This window comes from Ambystoma mexicanum, chromosome 14 (assembly GCF_040938575.1).
Source record: "Ambystoma mexicanum isolate Mex_15411 chromosome 14, UKY_AmexF1_1, whole genome shotgun sequence".
NCBI lineage: Eukaryota > Metazoa > Chordata > Amphibia > Caudata > Ambystomatidae > Ambystoma > Ambystoma mexicanum.
The window spans coordinates 108,160,306-108,182,869 of record NC_090940.1 but is presented as its reverse complement, the minus strand read 5'-3'; the positions used below and the strand labels follow the sequence as shown (position 1 = coordinate 108,182,869).

At 43.2% G+C, this 22,564-nt stretch overlaps 1 protein-coding gene across 4 annotated transcripts in view; it reads right to left on the bottom strand.

The window, feature by feature from the left end:
- PAPLN (papilin, proteoglycan like sulfated glycoprotein) overlaps positions 1–22,564 on the bottom strand; it is a 1,044,076-nt gene that overhangs the window by 388,261 nt on the left and 633,251 nt on the right. For all 4 annotated transcript variants that reach the window (XM_069638639.1, XM_069638640.1, XM_069638642.1 and 1 more), the window contains exon 6: positions 464–594. In XM_069638639.1, the coding sequence (XP_069494740.1) occupies positions 464–594 (131 nt within the window). The remainder of the gene's footprint in view (positions 1–463; positions 595–22,564) is intronic.

Here is a 22,564-nt window from a genome sequence, read left to right as displayed (position 1 = left end):
GAGCTGTTGCACATGGCATTCACAAAATAGCTGGGTGGATAAGGCCTACTTACTGTGCTCACTGATATGGTGGCCAGAGTAAACAAAATGCAGTTTTTTAAATACCACTTCCTTTTAAAACACTACCTAATTGTGGGATGGGATCGCATGGGATATTGACAGCCAATGGTACACAGAAAGTACTGTATGGGGTAAATATGAATAACTTCCTGTGCGTCCCATGCCGTTAATTTGCCATACAATCCGAATTCATAATTAGACTGTATTCTAAAAATGACTTGCAATAAGGACCTATGTCTCCTGAAGAAATATAACCAAATAGGATTAAAGAGCTGTGTTCCCTCTATATAAAAAAAAAGCTACTTCCTAATTTGGGAGAGAGACCTATAGGTTTTTAAAGTATCCTGTCACCAATCACATATTACACGCTCCAAGCATCAGTGAGGCATTTGTGGTAATTTACCTTGCAGACTCCTTCTACGCAGACGTCCCTTCTGCCTGGCTCACACTGAGTTCCATCCACCACAGCCATCTTGTGTCGGTAGTAGAAGTTTTCTCCCTTGGGAATACAGTTCAGCTCGCATTTGTTTGGTGCTGGGAAAAGAACGGCCGGGGTCACTTGAAAGCGTTTGGCACCTTGATATACACACTGTACATCGAGGACTGTCTACAGAATAGAGAACGGGCCTGTGTACTCAATGTGGTGTGTTTACAACATAACTCCTCATCTCCAGAATAGACAACATGCTGTCAAATCATGAATATTGTTCAATAAACTAGACCAAGGGCCTTATCACGAGTTGGGTGCTAACGCCGGCTCTATTAGCCCTACCGCAAAACCCCCTGGCGCTATTAGCGCCGGATCACATGTTTGGCGGAACAGTAAGTCCCCATTCCCCATTGGGCCCATTCGGGAATTTCCCATTCTCCATTGGGCCCAATTGGCAAAATCACGGCAGATTTGCCCCCAGATCACAGCTGGGGGAAAATCTGCCAAGCCCGTAACTTGGCGGACCCTTAAATGCAGCGGTAATAGCGTTACTGCCAAACTCGTGATGAGGCCCCAAGTGTGGTGCAAATGCTGAAGAACTTTAATTCTTAACAATTGCTTTGCATGAAACCAAGTTCTCAAAAATCCTTCAAACTGCTTACTCCGAATGATTAATAGTCACCAACACCAACGGGACTGCGTATTCGCTGGAATGGTCAGGATAGTGTCTCCTTCCCTGTTCTGTGGGAATCTAATGAAACACAGATCTCTCTCTCTCTCTCTCTCTCTCTCTCTCTCTCTCTCTCTCTCTCTCTCTCTTCCTCTTTCTCTCTCTCTCTCTCTCTCTCTCTCTCTCACTCTTCCTCTCCCTCTTCCTCTCCCTCTCCCCCTCCAAAGTTCTGGTTTAACAACAAGAAAAGGTTTGCACACTCTGAGGTTTCCATATATGGGTCACAAGACTATAGGACACCTCCCCGTCAGCCACAGTTTCTAGTGTTCTCTCCCTCTCTCAGAGAGTTCTCCGACTTGTTTCCAGTTGATGGCGAGATATGACCACCTCCAATCTCTGTGCAGGTCCTGTAGCCATTGCTGTGTCTCTGCTACAAGTTGCATTTGCAGGTGGAGTTTCTTTCACCTGATGATAGGACCAACTGGGATTGCTTGTCTCTATTTTCAGAGAGGAACGTAAGATGACTTTACCGCTTCCTTTTCTTAGGGCACGTATTTATACCCTCTACCTTGTCTCAACTCAAGCTCCTCATTGAAACATGCCAGTTCATTGTTCCTCCTCGCACTGTGTGTTTAGCCCCTTCTGATCAAGTTCACACCTACCACCTGCCTTGGCCTAAGGGTAACCTCTCTTCCTGTTATCGCTAGCTACCATCTTTATAACCCTTTGCTTTCTCCCCATATCCCAACCTCCTACTGATGTCTTAATCCTACCACCTCCTGATCTCGTCCTACAACCTACTGATATCTTCCTCCTACCCATGGGTAGACTGGGAACCAAAAGATGCCCTTTAAATAATGTTCAAAATGGCCCCATATTACACATTTTAAGCAAGCCCAACCCTTTTCCTATGGTAAAATGTGAAAATGAAAAAAACAGAAGAGGCCCAGGGTGCAGAGGCCCACCGGGAAATCTCCAGAGTACCATGTAGGCCAGTCCAGCCCTGCTCCTACCAACTCCTGATCTCCTCCTCCTCCTACAACCTCCTGATATCTGCCCCTTCTTTCATCTCCTAATGTTTCTATCCAGACTCCTTTAACAGCCTCCTTCATGAAGTGAAAACTCACTGCAAACTCCTGGCACAACCTCCTTCTCCGAACGCGCACAAGTTACTATCCAGGGACATCCCTTTTATGCTCTAGTAGGTACTTTTAATTCAGGTCTGCGTTTTAGGGCCTGTACGTGTGTCTATTAATTATTTATTTTATTAATTTATCTGGGTTTGTATAGCGCACTGCAGCCTGGGGGCATTGAGGCGCTGTCACAGGATAATGAACGTGAGCTTGATTAAGGGTTACAAAAAGCTGCCCAAATTTCTTAGTTACAAGACATTAATAGAATTTGCATACAGTTATCAGGGGGCAAAAACAGGAGACAGCAGGCCCCAGGGTCGCAACAGGCTTAGGGGTCAAGCTAACCATGGGGTGCCAGGTGCAGGTTGTTCCGGAGTCATACAAATAGCAAGGTTTTTATTGCTTTTCGGAAGGCAAAGTGTGAGTCAATGAGCCTGACATGTGGTGGTAGAGAATTCCAGTGAGATGCCATGAGAGAGGGGAAACTCATATCGCCTGCACGCACTCTTCGGGTTTTAGGCAAGGAGATTCTGTTGGCGTAGGCAGTCCTGGTGGGCCTGGTTGAGGTGGACTTAGCTATTCATTGGACCAGGTAGGGTGATGCCAGTGCATGAAGGCATTTATGCGTGAGGGCAAGGGTTTTAAAAACAATTCTCTCTTTTACTGGGAGCCAATGAACTTCCTTGCGCACCTGGAAGATGTGGTCCCTCTTGGAGATCCCAGTGGCTGCCCTGAGGGCATTATTTTGTACCGATTGCAGTTTGGCAATATTCTTACTGGATGTCCCTACACAGAGAGCGTTGCAGTTATCCAAACATGACCCAATTATTGTCCTAGCAATGGTAAGGCAATTGAGCTGGGAGAGGAAAGGCCTGGCTCCATTGAGCAGTTCGGAGTAGTACGCTGAGGATGAGGCAACAGCATTCACCTGTCTATCCTTTTTTTAAAAACATTTTTAATTTGTTTGGCTGATTTACAACCTTTCAAATATTTCATACAAAATTAATTTTCCATTATTTGTTATCTAAAATTTGAAATTACATTTCAAGTATTAATTTTGAGTAAACAAAAAAGAAATCTACAGGCTTACAGACAATTTCATTTTGGGAAAATGGCAGACATAAATTTGACTAAGGCAATGTGCATCGATGTTCGGTCACTGTTGATTAGATGTCCCCAAATTTCATCATCTGTGAGAAAGCAATACAACTGTAACAATTCTTTAAAGTATCTTTGCCATAAAAAGTTCAACATAGGACAGCACACCACTAAATGACTTAAAGTTTCGATTTGCTCAGTGTTCTTGCAAAAACTACACCAATTTTGCCTTTTAGATATAATACCACGTCCAGCCAGAATTTCATTTGTTGGATAGAGGTTTATCCGTATTCTCAGCATTTGAGATCTAATAAAGCTAGAGGGACATTTCTGCAAGTATTTTTCTATTACTCCAATTTTTTTAGGTCGATATATTAGAGTCGAGTAATCAACATACTTTTGACACTAGTCTTGAGTATCAATCCAATCTTGATGATGTAGTGCTGCCTTAGCTTTTGTTGGGTTAAGAATTAACAGTTGCAAAGATATATTTGCATCATTTAGTACATTTAAAACACATTTATACCAAGTATTAGGAAACTTGTCGCTTGATGTTAGTAAATAGTGAGCTATGGTGTTTAGTACATTTTTCTCACATGCGCCCACTATACATTTTCTAAAGAAGCAACACGATTTCCAAGTAACTTGGCAATAGATTGAGATCAATCCCAATTCGCGTCACAGCAATGCTGTTGGTGTGTAATTTGGGAGTTTGAAAACAGATTTCCAAAAGTTACCTTTGTATCGATCCCAATATTTTCTTGTTTTTGGTATTTGGGATTCTGCACCGTATGATACGATAGGTATCACATTTTGTTTGAAAAACAGCGTTATATGGTTAGAAGTAAACTTTACAAATGTACGCATTAGAATAGATGCTTGAGAGGCTAGAGTTCGAATTTTTGCATCTAGAGTCACTGATGTTATGGAACAGCTAGGACTACCTGAAAAGAAAAGACCTAGGTATTTGTAATTGTTTACAACACTTAGATTTTGCTTGCCTAAAAACCATTTGGGTTTCTTTGTACATTTGTTACTTTTTTTCCTCTGACAGGTAACCACTTGAGTGTTTTTGATGTTGATTATCAAGTTGTTTACCGCACTATAGTTCTCCAAACAGTTAAGCATTTTCTGCAGACCTCTAGGTGTCTGTGAGATGAGCACCAAGTCATCAGCATATAGAATCCACTTTATATTTTGCGTTCCCAATTTTGGAGCATCACTCTCAATGTCATCAAATGCTGTTCCCAGATCTAATATGAAAAGATTGAAGAGTGTTGAGGCTAAGATGCAGCCCTGCTTAACACCTCTTTCCGATTTAACACGAGATGATAAAAGCCCTTCCATTGAGAGCCTAATTTGAATAGTCGTGTTGGAATGTAGATGCTCAATTATTGTTTGTAATGACTGAGGACAGCCGTACATGTTCAGCTTTGCGAATAGCAGTTGGCGATCAACCGTGTCAAATTCACATCAAAAGTCGACAAAAGCCATGTAAAGATTTTGATTACGGTTGTTGTATTTTGCTTTCAACATGTTAAGTATTATCATGTTTGGTACACTACCGAGACCAGTTACGAATCCTGTTTGAAATGGGTCTCGCATATTGATCGTATTCATCCAAACATTTAATTCTTTCAGGACTATTTGAGTATAAATTTTCCCCGGAGCATCGAGGAGGGCAATAGGCCTAAAACTCTCAAGTTTTTCACAATTTCCCTTTTTAAAAAGGGGTACTATGATGGAATGTTTCCAAGAGAGTGGAATGGATTGTGAGAGATTAATTTGCTCAAAAATTGAGAACAAGATGTTTGTCCATAGTTCTGGATGTTGTTTGAAAACGTTGTTTGACAGCCCATCAGGCCCAGGGGCTCTTGATGCACTGATTGTTTTAATATAATAGAGTATATCTGATTTATCAATATTAAAATGGAAAGGAATTGATTTTTTACCAGTTATAACTACGCCAACAGTATCAGGTAGAGCATACATTTTACTGAAATATTCCACCCACGTCACTTCGGGGACATGCTGAATTTGTTTGAATGTTTGTAGAGAGTGGGTGGAATCATTAATCGCTTTCCAGATATGTGTCGTGTTTTTATCTTTCAGATATTCAAGCATTTGTTCCCCATCATTTTGTATCATTTGAGCTTTATAATGCCGTATCCAGTTTTTATAATTTCTCTTTATGCGCTTGAGAGTGTAATACCGTACGCATATTGGGAGGAGTTCTGCCTCTCGCTTTTCCCTTCGATAAAGGGTTTTCCTCTCCTTTATCAATGGGTCAAACACATGGTTTCTGTGCTGAGAAGGTTTTTTACCAGTAGCTGGTTGACTCAAATTTTGTATGATGTCAAAATATATTGAGGCACTAGGAGCTTGACCTAATTCTAGGTATCTAAAAGTTGATTTTAACAAAAAATCAAACTGTGAGATGGATTGTTCTGTCCAGCGTACCTGATTGACACTATTATTGGCAGTTAGGGTGCCGCTCCATTTTGATTTTGTTGACAATGATTGTCACTGTGATATTGACCATTGTAGACATAACATACCATGATCTCTGTTCTTCATCTTTTCTATTTTAAATTCAAGTGGGTTCGAAGATAGTGCATTGTCTACATATATATATTCAATGGTGCCACTGTAGCCTCTTTGAGACCAGGTGGAGTGGGGCGGACAGTCAAAAGGAGTAGACCCATTCAGCATGATAAAGCCTTGTGTCTTCATTAAATGGTTCCGAGGGATTCTTCTGTTCTGCTATCTTAATATGGGTTGAACAATGGAGGTTTAAGTCTCCAACTATTATTGTATGTGCTATTTGTGGAACAGATGTGATGTAGTCTTGCATGGTTGACACATTGCTAATACATTCCATATCTTCAATTCCTGCAGGATTCCAGTACAAGCTAACCAGAGCATATAAGATGGTGTTAATAGAGACAATGGTCAATTGTGAATAGGGATTCAGAGAGTATTTGTGTATCATTGAGATGTTAGCACTGATGTTAGTGGCAGTGAGAAGGCCACTCATCGGGCGACCTCTCACACCTTTTAGAGCCGGTGTAAGATGTATCTCAGGATTATCCCATAGAATAGAATCTGTGATCCAAGTCTCCTGTAACATGACTATGCTGCACCTTGAAGGTTCGCCATTCTTGTTATTAATTAAATGACGAAAGCCGTAAGTATTCCAGGAGACTAGCGAAATTACTTCATAATCACCTGTATGCTCTTGTTAACTTCTGGACTCATTACAAAGACATTGACATTTTTGTTTTTTGCTGTGGACAGACTTTTGATTATCGTTATTTAGGCACCAAGAAACAGTTTTTTTTCCGCTCTCTCTAAGAGGTGGATTTACCATAGCCACATCTTGAGGATCAAAGATTACAAAGAAACCCATTTGATACAGAACGTCCTTAGATTGCCAGACCAGATTTCTAACAACTCTTGATCAAAACCATAGTCTTACAGTTCTTAAATGGTTCATCGCAATAAATTCCACCTGTTCTATATCTGAGCTAATGATATCATCTTATGATTCAATATCAGAAAAGAGTTCCATAATTCTGTACCGATTTAAGGTGTATTGTGGGTAGGGGCCTGGACGACAGCCAAGAATTAATGATCCCAGATTTTGGTGATTAATCTTAGTTTGAGTCACCTCCTCTGGGATCAAGAACTTCTTGTTAGACAATATTGAAGTTTGTTTGATGTTTCCTTTAGAAGGTTTGGATGATAGTAACGCTTGCAACATCCGGACTATTTCAGCACCATGACCATCAACTTAATTAATAGATCTAGTTTGGTCAGGAATGGTGCTATCTTGATTGTTAGGAGGTTCACTCACGAGCCTATCGCCCACTCTGCCAGAGATACATTTTTCTGCACTGGCTGACTTGTTAGCATTGGAGAACACAAGTGTAGATTTGGAATGTTGAGATTATTTTCAATTTCCATACTATTATCCAACTCACACACTCTTAAGGAAGAGGACGCCTTGATGTTACAATTCGGCACCTTAAGGTCTCTTTGAACAGAGAATTGTGCCATATAGGCATCCACTTCTTTTCTAATCTCATTGCGGCGTGAAGCGACATTTTGGATGTTGTTACATTGTAATTTGTCAGTAGGATTAGAACTAGGAGAGTTGATGACCACATTGGAAGGTATGGACTTGGTTAATCTTGAATGAGAATTGACTGCTTTTACTAGGTAATCTAGTGGTTCATGAGAAGCCACAGCTTTGTCTGAAGATCGTGTGACACTAAGCTTTAGTTTACGTGTCTGAGCCAGCTGCATGTATTTTTTAGAAACAGCTGTGGAAACTATTTGCAAGTTAGTGGAACTTTTAAACACTTTATAAACTGCTTGGAAGCTGCAGTCATCATTTGGTTGGTTCCTTTAATGTTTTTTGATTTCTTTGTCATTTTACAAGAAGTTTCTTTTAGACTTGGTTGCTTATCTGCACGGTCAGTTTTTGAAAAAATCATTTATACAGTGTTGTTATTTGTTTTCATAGTGGCCTCGCTTCCCAGTGCATCCAACACTACTGGTGCAGCTTGAATTACAAAGGGCTGATCAACAATCATGTTGAAGAAGTAGGGCAGCACCGGAGTCCATGTTTTTGTGACTGTATTCAGGCAGTAACTAGAGCCTTTAGCAGGGGATGTGGCAATATCAGCAAACCTCACCTTGCTCAATTCTTTGCATTGATTTGTTGACACTATCTCATTGGTTAACCGAGCTGAGTCAAAATTTGATTGCCAGGCTAGGATAGAGTTAAGTTGGTTGTTTTGTGATTTCATTTTATCGTTTAACGTATCAAACAATTTAACCAGTGTGACCATGGTTGTTTGCATAGGTTCGAAGGACATGATCACAGCTCTGGACAGCCCATCATTTTCGTGCGGTGTCTGAAAATCATTTTGTTTACGAGGAGTGGGTGCCACAAAAGAGGAAGCCACCGATCGATTAGGATGGGTGATTTCAGAAATGTTCGGCGAGAATGAAAGTTTCTCCAATAATGCATGATTAGAAAGTTCACTTCCTGAGTCAACCAAGTCAATAGTCAATGGATCAACAATGTGAGTGGCAGAATGTGAAGCAGATTGATCACCCATGATGACACTCGTGACAGCCACAGCTTCCCCTCTGAGCACAGTACTATCAGATAAAGATATATTACAGGCAGTGATTTCTATTGCATCTTCATTATTATGCAAGGCCACAGATGTCACTTTATCTGTTTTGCAGTTTCTCATTGAAATATCTCCCATACCTCCAATTGCTTCAGTGTTTATTAAAGGCACATCGGAATTGGGAGGCACAGTGGGTAGGTAGAAAGTTCTAATGTCAGCAAGAGGACATGCAGAGTAATTTTTTCTGCCACGCTTTTTACCAACAGAGTTTAGTTTGGGGGTTGAACATGACGGGGCTGCATTGCTTTCAATTGCCTCTGTTTTTATGGCACTATCAGTTGCATGCACAGTTCGCCATATATTTTGGGGCGGCGGCATATTGGTCAATAAGGGAGAATTTCACCACCAAAGAGGTTGGAATTTTTTTAAAAAAAAAATACAAAATCAAGTAGTAGTATTCAAAGAGTAGGCTAAGCTACACTTGCCTCAGCAGCTCAACAGGATAGTCCAGGAAAGTCCAGGGCCGGCACAGGCGCTGCGCACTGCAAACAGCAAACAGTACTTTGTAGTGCTTCTGCAGTGCACGCGCGAATGCGCAGGCCGGGGCTATTTGTAAGGCACGTCCCGAGGCTCGAGGGGCGGAGCAACTGGGTCCAGGAAGCATAGAGATAGAAAAGGGAGGTATTCAGACACAGAAGCTAACGCGCTTATGAAACAAAGCGAAAGCACACCGGGGGGCGTTCCAAAAGCACACAGCGGGAGGGGAGAGGAGAGGTGGTCCAAAAGCACACGGGGGGAGTCCAAAAGCACACAAGACCCAGACTCCAAAAAGTCTCAGAGAAAGTCTCTTCTTACTTTTCTTAAAGCAACAGTTGCCAATTGGTGTGACTGTTAATGAAGTCCTCCCAAGGCGGTCACAGTGAAGCCGACAAAATACGCTCTGTAGGATTCCAAAGATATCACAGCAAACAGTACTTCGTAGTACTTCTGCGGTGCGCACGTGAATGCACAGGGCCGGGCCATTGGTAAGGCACATCCTGAGGCTCGGGGGGCGGAGCAACCGGGTCCAGGAAGCCAGGAAGCTTTTCTTAAAGCAACAGTTGCCAATTGGTGTGCCTGTTAATGAAGTCCTCCCAGGGCGGTCACGCCACTCGCACAGTGAAGCTGACTCGCTGAGACTCCACAAAATACGCTCCGTAGGATTCCAAAGATATCACAGCAAACAGTACTTCGTAGTACTTCACATTTGTCTATCCATGTTAAGATTGGAGTAGAGATAAATGCCAAGGGTCTTGACGGTTTGAGACACTTTGATGCATTGTCAATGGTGAAGGAGCTATGCTATTTGCCCAATTTGCAGAGGGTGGCAGGAGAACCAATTAGGAGTAGTTTGGTTTTCTCTGTGTTTAGGCAAAGCCAATTCTCTGCCATCCAGGATTGGATAGTTGAGTAGATGGAGTTGAGGGTGTTCAAGTCGGACTGGTAGTCTCCAGAGAGGGGGATAAGCACCTGGGTTTCATTAGCGTAATTGGTGCACGTGATGCCCAGAGCGTCTAGCAGGGTGAACAGTGGCCTTGTGAATAGGTTATATAAGGTAGGAGCAATGCAGGAGCCCTGTGGGACTCCGCACTTGAGAAGACTGGGGGGGGCAGAGGCAGAGTTCGAGAAGACTTTCATAGCCCTATCTTGTATAAATGAAGCAATCCATGCACAAGCCTTGGGGGAGAAGTTAGCCGCGGTGGTGAGATGGTGGCATAGGGTCTTGAGATCCACCAGGTCAAAGGCAGCGGAGAGGTCAAGGAGCAGGATGAGGGCAGGTTTACCTGCGTCTCAGAGGTCATCAATTTGATATTTCAGGTCAAGAAGGGCCATTTTGGTGCCAGGACGCAGACGGAAGCCGGACTGCCGCAGGCCAAGGAGATGGTTTGTGGAATCAGAAAAAATATAATATTAAGGATGTTACACCAAGCAAAGGAAAATACACCGACACGGGCTTGTAAAGATTCCCAGAATCTTTATTACAAAAACTGAACAGTATTGCACAGAGTACACAAATAGCTATTTGGCTGTCAATATATCACAGAGACCACCAGCAGGGTTCAATGTGAGCAGTGAGCAGAATTTACTAGCTGGACATCAGCGTATTTATACAGTTTGTTATATTGATGTCCAGCCTCTTACAAGTTAATAATACATTGGGTTAGGGTCACGCCAGGTTCACTTTCCTAATTTACATATCTCGTGCACGCGGTTTACTTTTGAATACATTTACTAACACACTCTATTATTCTTTAATTTAACGTTACACTCTTTACGTATCATTTTAATACAGATCAGATAAATGTTTCGCATATCGTATTTGGATAGCATTAGTGTTCTTGTATACTTGTAGTTTAACATTGCTAATTCAAGTAATCCCCTGTTCCCGAGGTCAACAAAGGACAAGGTCTGCATGACCCTAACATGTAGCCTGAAGGCAGGTTGGACATTAACCCTCCTACAGAGGTTGAAGAGGTTAAGGCAAGAACAAGAGCACACGAGATGGCCATTCTAGACTACAGGGTGACTTTGTACAAAAAACTAAAATGGTGGTTCTAACCTAAAATGGAGGCTCGATTCACTTGAGGTCACGACCTTGTAATACGGGTTTCCTCACAAAAGCGACTCGGCATAGGCCAACATATACGATGAGGACGAAACAATATTATATTAGTTCTAACAAACCCTCCTTTTGGCCTATGCAAAGCGCTAAACTACCTTCAATCACTTTGCGACTAACGCCACATTTCAACATCTATACATCCCGAATCATTGTCTGACATATCTATTGCCATTAGATCTGACACCAGAGTTTCTTTCAACACATACTCTTTGGAAACCTTCTCTGGGGCGTATATTTTATGCCCTAATACACTTGTTTCTTGCGCGCAACATCCCCCTAATACTGAGCATATACCAGGGAGACACTGTATACAACAGCAAATAAACAGAAAACTTCCCAAGATAATCAGCAGGGCTGAGAACAACTTCCATCCCCATGACCGTAGGAGGTCCCAAAACCATGCACTAAGTTCCCAGTTCCCCTCAGGAACATGTACTTCTGAACTAAGAGCGGACCCCACTAATTTACATACTCCTCCACGCTCGGCCAGAATGACATTTAATGCCATCCGGTTCTGAAGAGCCACTAATCTTATCGCTTTCTGTTCTAACGTCATATTATAGAGTATGTCAGTGGTCCGATTGATGGTTCTCTCCAATACTCTCGCTAGTCCCCTGATATCTTCAGAATTCGTAATTTGCCCAAAAAATGGCACAAAGGATTTCATGATATCTCCTAGAGTCTGCGCTGGAGTATCCCCTTTCACACCTCATCGTGGACAAGTTTTCGAAACATCTGCAGTACTGGCAATAAATACCCCAGGTAGTAGAATCCCTAAATAGCAGGTTCCTTGCCAATCCCTGGGCAACCATGGAAATGCCACATTACCGCAAACAAAATAGACAGGTTCGCCTACGTACAGAGGTCTGTTCTCACTAGTCAAATTCGCAACGTTGGCGCACTTTCTAAAATGACCCATTGACCGTGTTCCATTCCTCTGTATGCAGAAGGATACTGAATCAGGGCTATGGTTAACAGAATAAGATGGAGGCGTAGCATCCTTATTGCCTATAGGAGACATTTTGAAAGAGATTAAGGACTGAAAAGGACGAGACAATCTATCAGAGGGCCTAACAGAAGCAACGTTTGGCTTACTTCTATTTGCAAAAAGCGAGCATCCCAAGGGCATCAAAACATGCTTTTCAAAGCTATTTTAATTTGTGCCATCAAAGTTCCCTGAGATGCTGTCATTCCATCGGCCAAAAAATAGTGCTCGAAGAGAAGCGTAACAGGCAGTTGTCAAAGGTAAAGGATGAATATACCAACCTAGCCCCTTATCCCCATGTTGCGGTGGATGTGAACAGATCCAACAATTGGTCTTATTTAAAATTGCACGAGTGGCATTCATAATTAACAAAAGGGTATTATTCTGATAGTTCCGTCTTTGCAAAGAATCTCTGGGCGATAAAGTATGCAATTGCACGGAAGGAGTGGGGACAACAGATACATTTTCAATAGGTAAAAAGTCCTCTAGCGGATATGCTTCCTCCAGATACCATAACCCAAAACCAACAGTTACTAAAAATCCAGTAATTATCACAAAAAGGCAATTATACACTTTGGGGGTCCCTTTACATGTTTGATTATTGTCTCTGCTAGTCACATTTTTATCTAAAAGTTCGGTACGAGCGGTAGCGGGTGCATGCATTGTAGTCTTCAACCGAAAAAACACCAATTGTTTGTTTGCCGGCGACTCCAGTCGCGTGTCTTCTTAATGTCTTTCCCACAACCCTTAGCCAACAGAAATCTTCCCGTACAGTCGGGCCAAAAGACAAGCCCTCAAATGATTTTTTCCCAATCGCACAGTCAGACCATGCTGTAGGTTTACTTCCTTGGACGCAAATTATATTTCACAGTTTCTGGTGAAGACAAAGTGTCGTCACTTCCTCCTGGAAGTGGTCGAATGAACGGAAATGGGAACAGAAAAGGATCGATCCGGAAGTTCCACTGTTGGGGAGTACGGAGACAAGATGGCCGTTTTGTCTGGCCTTGCGGATTCCGGAGCGGTCTCCGATTCTCCCTTGCTGGTTGCTGCTGTTTCAGGTACACTAGTTACAGCAGTGGGAAGGGATTCTGTATCTTCTGTATCGTATGGCACAGGTTGTGGGATCCGTTTGGTGTGCGTCGCATGGATCCAGTTCTTACGACCTGCTACCCGCACGGCAGTCTGAGTGACTAGCAGGACCTGGTAGGGATAAGGCAAGACGACCTCTCAAAAACCTTTGTGAGGATCCAGTCCCCCGGTCGTAGACTGTGACCGGGACCCTCGCAGCGTACAGGTGATGCCTCTTGCACCTGGTGATAAATTGAAAACAGATTTTTAGTCAACTGGTTACAGTAATCTGAAAGAAGCACATTTTCTATGTCCCGCAGCGAACTGCTTTTTGGCAAACCCCAAATATTAGCAGGTCTCCCCATTACCACCGAGCCCAGTCTTAGTTTGAGGGGTTGGTCTCATCGACAATAACACGATCGGTAAGGCGTCCGGCCATTTTATCTTGGTGCCAGCACACGTTTTAGCAAGTTTATTCTTTATAATGCCGTTATGCCTTTCCACTAATCCGGCACTTTGGGCATGTCTGGCCGAATGGAACCGTTTGTCAATCTGTAATCCTTTGCAAATTTGTAGGATTACAGTACCGACAAAGTGTGGCCCATTATCCGACCAGATGACTCTCGGCAGCCTGAACCTAGGAAAAAACTCTTTCAACAGAGTTTTTGCCGTGATTATGGCCGTTGCATCTCTAACCGGGAAAGCCTCAACCCACTTACTAAAGGCACAAATGACAACCAATACATATTTAAGATTGTTACAACGTTCCATTTCAATAAAATCAAAGTGAATAACCTCAAACGGAACAGAAGGTGGAGCGAAACTTCCTCTAGGAGTCGAGGTACCTTTTCCTACATTATGCTGCAAGCAGATCATGCACCCTTGGACAAAATGCTCCGTGGTTTTGAAAATCTTATCATTGGCCCATACACTGTGTAGCATTTTTGACAATTTACGCGCACAAACATGTGTCGGACCATGAGCCATAATAACCATCATTGTAATGTAGGCGTCAGGGAGTAACCATTTTCCTTCAATATTGTCCACCCAACACCCATCATCATCCAATCTCCCTGCGCCCTCGATCCATCTCTTAGTTTCCTCTATGGTAGCATCTGCTTGAATGTCTTTTACTGCATCGATACTTTCACCCAAAGTGCAAATATTTACAGTCTCTTTTACAGCATACATTTCTGAACTAAAATCAGTGGCAGTTTGTTTAGCTATCTGATCGGCGAAAGCATTTCCTTTTCCTATATCATCTATAACCTTTTTATGTGCTGAACATTTGATAATAGCTAACTGAATAGGGAGTGCGAGTGCTGAAAGTAATCGCACTATTAAAGTGCCATGCTGGATTTTCGCTCCGTGCGAGGTCAAGAAACCTCGTTCTTTCCAAAGTCTACCGAAATTGTGGACCACCCCAAAAGCATACTGACTATCGGTATATATATTTTCTGTAAGCCCTTCAGAAAGTTCACAAGCTCGAGTTAATGCTATAATTTTCTTCGGCCTGCGCAGAATTATGCATAATTCTTCTGGTTTCCACAATCGTGTTTAAAGTAGTGACAGCATAAGCAGCCGTGGATGTACCGTCTGGAAGTTTAAAACAAGAGCCATCACAAAATAACTCTCCTTGTGGGCTATCCAAAGGCGTGTCTTTCAGACCGATTCTGCCCTGAGTCTCTTGTTCTGTCACAAAAAGGCAATCGTGTGACGTTTTGTCACCATCAACAGTATCTTGTGAGACAGGTAAAAGTTCAGCCGGATTTAATACACAACACCTCTGAATTTGAATGTGGGGGGGCAAACAAGATTAGTTCATATCTTGTCAATCGTGCAGAAGTGAGGTGTTGCGTTTGAGTTCTATTCAATAAATATCTACAGAGTGAGGTACCATTAGGGTTAACGCATGACCCAGGACAATTCCCTCACTCTGTTTTACAGACGCAGCAGCAGCAGCAACAGCGCGCAAACATCTTGGCAAAGCGCATGCAAGGGCGGAGGAATAGTAGCCGCACGGCCTATTCTTCGTTCCATGCTCCTGAGTTAATACAGCCAAAGCACATCCATCACGTTCATGCACAAACAATACAAAGGCCTTGTCATAATTCGGAGTTCCTAAAACCGGCGCTGAACACAGCGCGGATTTGAGCAAATCAAATGCTGACTGGTGTTCCAAAGTCCATGGCAATGGCAAGGAAAGGCCCTTCTTTGTCAAAGCCAGCATTGGTTTAATCGTTAACGAAAAGTTAGGGATCCACAATCTACAGTAAGAAGCCATACCTATCAGGGCTCTAACTTCCTTCTGCGTATTTGGGACAGACATGCCAGAAATATTCTTTATTTGTTCAGGTGTCAACCGTCTTCCCTCCTTTGACAGGAGGTAGCCTAAATAGGCCACCTCCTGACAACAATATTGGGATTTTTTAAGTGAAGCTTTGTGGCCATGTTTCACTAGATGACAAAGCAACAACACGGTGCCTTCTTTACAGGCGCTCTCAGAATCAGCAGCCAAGAGGAGGTCATCTACATATTGTAGTAATGTGCAAGTAGTAGGCAACTCGAGAGTATCGAGCTGCTCTTTAAATGGCCTACTATAAATACTTGGACTCTCAGTGTACCCTTGTGGTGCACGAGTGAACGTAAACGAGCGTCCACCTAGGGTAAACGCGAACAAGTACCTGCTATCCGTGTGTATGGGAATACTGAAAAACGCATTTTTGAGATCAACAACGCTAAAATGAGTTGCAGAAGCCGGAATCATGGTCAGTATCGTTGTAACATCAAGTACAATAGGAAATTGAGGAGCCACAATTTTGTTAATAGCACGTAAATTAATTATAAAACGAAAGGGAATCGCATTATCACCTTTTTTGTACACTGGCAAAATGTGGCTGTTACATATACTACCCGTAATCTCCTCAATTACTCCACGATGTACAAAATCAGAAACTATACATTTCAAAGCCTGTCCGCTTTCAACTGAGATCTTATATTGCGGGATGCGAGGCAATTTTACTCCATGTTTTAAAATAATTTTAACAGGTTCAATTTGAAGAACGCCCACATCATTATCATCAATTGCCCATAAGCATTCTGGAACATTACTGAATTCTTACGGTAAAGGTCGAGTTAAAAACTGAAACTCCATCTGGAGAACAATATATTACTGCATGCAATGCCTTCAACAAATTTAGCCTCAGCAAGTTCTCCCCACAGTTTGTAGTAAGTAGAAATGGACACTGTTCCGTGAAGGGACCCAGTGTTATCGGTATCGGCAAAGAGACCGGACAAACTACAGGTGTGCCTGAAAACCCTACGGAAACGTTGGACTGCCCTGACAGGGGAATATTTGGAACCCGTGAATGATCAATGGAACATTTCTGTGCTCCCGTATCTACTAAAAATAGATGCTTCCTATTTCCCACCGCCATCTCAACGTAGGGGCCTTTCTGATGAACGGGAATAGGCATAGGTTCCAAATCCTGCTTCGGGCAATCCTAGCGAAACAGAATATTATCAAAAGGAAGCTCTTCAGAGAGATATGCGGCAGAAGGGTGATAAAAAATGTTTCTATTATCCACATTCGAAACTTGCTTATCTTGTGAGGGAGGTTGCCGTGGTTCTGGTGCAAACTGACCTTTGCCAGGGCCTCTTGCACCTGGGCTACATCTGGATCGTCTACCCATGTTCCCAAATGACCTTTGCTGCAAGGTTGGACATTGTGCGCGCCAGTGGCCTTCCTGCCGACAATAGGCACACTGGTTAATGGTTACCGGAGCCAAGGGCGCTCTTCCCTGTGGAATGTACTGACCTCTAAATTGGTTACCCCCTCTAGGGGTTTTAACAATCTGTTGCAATAAAACATTTGTCTTCAGGTCACCCTTTTTTTTCTCAAGTTTTTCCTTTTCAGTATTCACACGATTGTCATAGTACTGAGCCATATGCAGTACTTCTGATTGGGACTTCGCCTGCCAAGCGCTTTCAGAAGACATAATCTGTAACTGGATGTCAGACAGCAATCCACATACAAATTTGTCGACAAACAGCCTTTTCCCTGACTCTGTGCCTAAGTCTTGTCCACTGAAATCTGAAAATACCTGCTCGAACCGATTGAAGAAATCGGTAGCACCATCAGACTTTCCTTGGACACAGGCCGTAAGCTTGTCCCAAATGATTCTTTTTTCAGGAACTATAGTTTTCAGTTTTACAATGATTCTATCAGGCAAGGTTAATATCACTTGAGGCGGACGTTCGCCAGCTGGTCTTTCTCAATCTAGCCTGACCATGTTATCCCATGTATCTCCCAACCCAGGTATGTTATCTATAGTCCTAATCCATTTCCACAAATCGACTGGCAGGAGTACGGGAAATAATAGGTCAATATCACTTAAGGTGAATACCGACAACTGTAAGACCGACTCTATTTCTTTATAGAACCCGGTCGGATTCTTTCTTATATCGGGAATAGATTGCTTTATGGTGTTCACTTCCTGTCTTGAAAATGGGACGTGAACAAACTGTGACACATAATGTGCAGGAATATCTTGAGCAGCTGCACCCGTTGCAAGATTAGCCGGAATCTCAACCTTTGGGACAAATGTCGGAGGAACCTCTCTCATAGGCAACTGATATGTAGGCACCTCCGAACGCTTACTAAGCAACAGAGCCAAATCGAGCTCTAAAGCAGTCAAAGAAGTTTCAACCGAAAAAGCTCTCTTATAAACACTCAACAATTCTGCGGGACAACAAATCTTCCTATTTACACACTCATTCTGCAGGTACTCTACCATCACCTGTATCGCTTTCTTTTGCATTTCTAACGTATACTGACTATATGTGTCATATACTTCATCTGGAGTTATCGACATATCCGAAATCCATTTTATCGCATCCTTTATATAAATTCGCGCTTCCTCACCTTTTAATTCACGGCGAGGAGAAAACCGTTTCTGTAAGTACATAATACCTAAACCACCATCATCTGCTTCCTTATTCTGTAACCCTTCCAACTCCTTCCTATACTCAAAAATCCTCTCAACATGCTTATATACCTTCTCCGCAGTATCTCTAGACAACGCTAAAGCGTTAAAATCCCGTAACCCTTGTGGGAAATCTACATCATTTAATCTATTCCACATTATACTCAAATAAGTCCCTAATCCTTCAATAAAAACATTTTTCTCAGGAATACCTTTTAAATTTTCGAGTGTGGAAAAAACATCAGCTTGTTCACCCTTCTCCATACAATGTTTAGCCCAAGCAATCAAGTCATTCTTTTTTTCTGGGGGCACAGTATTACGAGTCACAACCCTTGGTCTCGCTCCCTGGTCTACTACAAGCGATGCAGAATCACTTGGAAGAAGAAGAGTAGGCACATTCTGAATATCAACAGGTGGAGGCAAGGGGGCAGGCAAAGGAGCAACGGCTGGGAGAACAACAGGAAGAACAGCAGGGAGGACCGGAGGAACTATAGGAGAGGGAATAACAACGGGAAGGGGCAAAGCGCCGGGAGGAGGGACATACAGGGGTGGCACGGAGGCATCGGGCCTTCGTTCATGCAAAAGTTTATTAATCAATTCATCTGACGTATGAAAATCTTTTGAAGGGTAGATTTTTTGAATGCCTAATTGAAACGCCCTGTCCGTGTTCCTAACTAACTCCAATTGTTTATTTTGATCATATAACCGCGCCTTTTCGACACTTGTCATATGTCTACGCATATGTTTCTCTCTACTCTTTTGTTGAAGCAAAGCTTCTGTTTTCCACTGTGCAATGTGTCAAATGCTGCAGGTCTAGTCTTTTTCTTTACTAATACAGACTCTAAATATTCTTTACAAAGGATTTCAAAACTACCATTGGTTGGCCACCGAAGATTAGAATTATGTCTGGTCTGTCTGTGCCAAATGTCATTAAATGCTATGCTACCAAAGCCTTTCTTACAGTACATAGCACATGCTGGCGACCCCTCCTGTGGTGCGGGACGGCTATCTTCCAAAGATTGTCTGTCGCTGCGGAATAATGCCCTAAAGCAGGCAGACAATTTCCCAGGCATATCAAAGTTCTGGTGTTACCTGGTTAAATAATTGTGCTCGTGAGTACAATGCTCCAAATTCAAATTGTCAGGCTTAGATTAAGAAATGGCACACGATTCACCTGACCAAATGACTCGGAGGCCCGATCGGGTTACTAAGGACAATGCGAAGGACCCACGTGTCTGGTGATTTTTAGCAAATTTACCCACCTGGACCCTCGTCAAGACGTCATCTCGGGCTACAGCTCACCGTTCAGGGATCGGATCGTGCAGTTTCCTCAAGGAATTCACTTCTCGTCTAGAGTGGCCGTTTCTGTTGGCACCGTCCGATCCCGGTCCGATAGCCGAGCCAACCTTCAACGAGACGAAGTCAATCTTGAGGGTCCCTATTTGGGCGCCATCTGTGGAATCAGAAAAAATACAATATTAAGGATGTTACACCAAGCAAAGGAAAATACACCGACACGGGCTTGTAAAGATTCCCAGAATCTTTATTGCAAAAACTGAACAGTATTGCACAGAGTACACAAATAGCTATTTGGCTGTCAATATATCACAGAGACCACCAGCAGGGTTCAATGTGAGCAGTGAGCAGAATGTACTAGCTGGACATCGGCGTATTTATATAGTTTGTTATAATGATGTCCAGCCTCTTACAAGTTAATAATACATTGGGCTAGGGTCACGCCAGGTTCACTTTCCTAATTTACATATCTCGTGCATGCGGTTTACTTTTGAATACATTTACTAACACACTCTATTATTCTTTAATTTAACGTTACACTCTTTACGTATCGTTTTAATACAGATCAAACAAATGCTTCGCATATCGTATTTGGATAGCATTACTGTTCTTGTATACTTGTAGTTTAACATTGCTAATTCAAGTAATCCCCTGCTCCCGAGGTCAACAAAGGACAAGGTCTACATGCCCCTAACATGTAGCCTGAAGGCAGGTTGGACATTAACCCTCCTACAGAGGTTGAAGAGGTTAAGGCAAGAACAAGAGCACACGAGACGGCCATTTTAGACTACAGGGTGACTTTGTACAAAAAACTAAAATGGCGGTTCTAACCTAAAATGAAGGCTCGATTCACTTGAGGTCACGACCTTGTAATACAGGTTTCCTCACAAAAGCGACTGGGCATAGGCCAACATATAATATTGTTTCGTCCTCATCGTATATCAGTTCTAACAGGTTGTCTTCGAGGAATTTTTGGGCTTGCAGGTAGGCTGCTTTGTTCAAGGTTTTTAGTAATAGGGGAACAGTCGTGATGGGTCTGTAATTCCCTTGGGCAGAGGGGTCAAAAAAGGGTTTCTTAAGGAGAGGGCATACCCAGGCTTCCTTAAGGGTGGTCGGGACATGGCCGGACTGGAAGGAGGCATTGATAAAGGCGGTGATTAAGGGGGCAAGAGTAGTGGCGCAGTCCTTGATGAGCTGGGCAGGGCAAGCATCCCCCTTGCAATTAGACGGTTTGATTGCATTGAGAAGGGCGATGACTTCCGGTTTGCTCATGTCCTTGAATTCAAAGGGTGTATATTATTTCTCCGCAGTGGTGACTGTAGCAGTGGAAGGGCTACAATGAAGGTTGGTTAGGAGGTTGGAGAGGGCCTTTTGATGGGTTATAATTTTAGCTTGCAAGGTGTTACGTTTGTCCAACATGGCCGTTTGGATGTTGTTACACCAGCTTGTATATTTAGAGAGAGAGGGAGGCGGAGGGGCTGGGTTTTTCAGCTCTCTGAAGATGGCAAAAATGTCTTTCATTCTTGATTTGGCGTTCGCTATCCTAGTACTGAATGGGGCCGCTTTTGCCTTGATTATGGCAGTTTTGTACTCCTTAGAGATAGCCTTGAAGTCTGCATTGGAGGAGTCATTAGGTTTAGCTTTCCATAGGGAGAGTGCTAGTCTTTTTTTGGAGCGCAGGTTAAGAAGGTCCTGGGAGAACCACGAGTTTGAATGCTTGACTTTTTTGGTTTTCCTCATCACGAGCGGGCCAATGGCTTCGACAGCTTGGGAGATTACATTTTTAAATGCACTAGTGAGTGCTTCAGGGTCATTAGAGAAAGGAGGGAGGAGTGCAGGCACAATGAGGTGGGGAGTGATCCTTTCTTTGGTCAGCTGATGGGAACTCCTTGATAAGGCAGCAGGGAGTGGGACCACTGGCTTGGGGGTTCTTTGGAGGTAATGAGGTCAAATTGGATATAATGGTGGTAACACTTGCGTTTGGGTGTGATCCCAGTGACCCTGATGTGGCAGTTTTGTTGGCAGACCCAATCCAACGTGCAACCTTTGATGTGGGTGGGTGAGGCGACAGCCTGAGAGAACCTTAAAGTAGATAGGGCTTTGTTTAGGGCAGCTGCATGGGCATCTTTAGGGTCATTGAGACACAGACTTAGATCACCCAGGAGCATGGCTTTAGATGTATTTTTTAGATTATCCAATAGAGAGAGGATCAAGGATTTGTGGAAGTCAGAGACTGGACCAGGGGGCTGATAGACCACGTGAAGAAATATGGTGCAATTAGGTGTGGGGCTAAGTTTGAGTAAGAGGTAATCAGACTTATGGTTGAGTTCCTTGTCAATTTTCCTGATTGCAAGAGATTCTTTCGCGATCAGGGCAACTCCACCATCTCTTTGAAGGGGGCGATCCTGCCTAAAGATCGTATAGCCATCTGCAATAGCTAGGGAGAGGGAAGGGCCAAATGTGTCATTAAGTCAGGTTTCGCTAAGAAAGAGAAGGTCGATGTTGTCATTAATGATGGTGTCGTGGACGTCTAGGGCATGCGCAGGTAGGGAGCGGGCATTGACCATAGCACATTTAAGAGGGCCGATATGAGCATGGTTAGCCAGACCTGGCACCCGTGGAACACTGATTGAGCATGGCAGTGGTAAGGGTGAGGCTGGCTGGGTGGAATTGGACATGGCAGGCAGAGAGGGGTGGGAGTCATGGAGTCACTGTGGGGGTCAAGTAGTGTGGCACAGGCACCACCCTGAAGCGGCAGACAATTGACCTTGGACACAGGTACTATATTTTCAACATGATCATGGGGAGTACTGGGCTCATCAAGGGCAACAGTGGGTGCAGCAGCATCAATAACATGAGGCACAGGCAATGAATTAACAACATCTTGGGGAGTACTGGGCTCATCAGGAGCAACAGTGGATGCAGCAGCAACAATAACATGAGGCACAGGCAATGAATTAACAACATCTTGGGGAGTACTGGGCTCATCAGGAGCAACAGTGGATGCAGCAGCAACAATAACATGAGGCA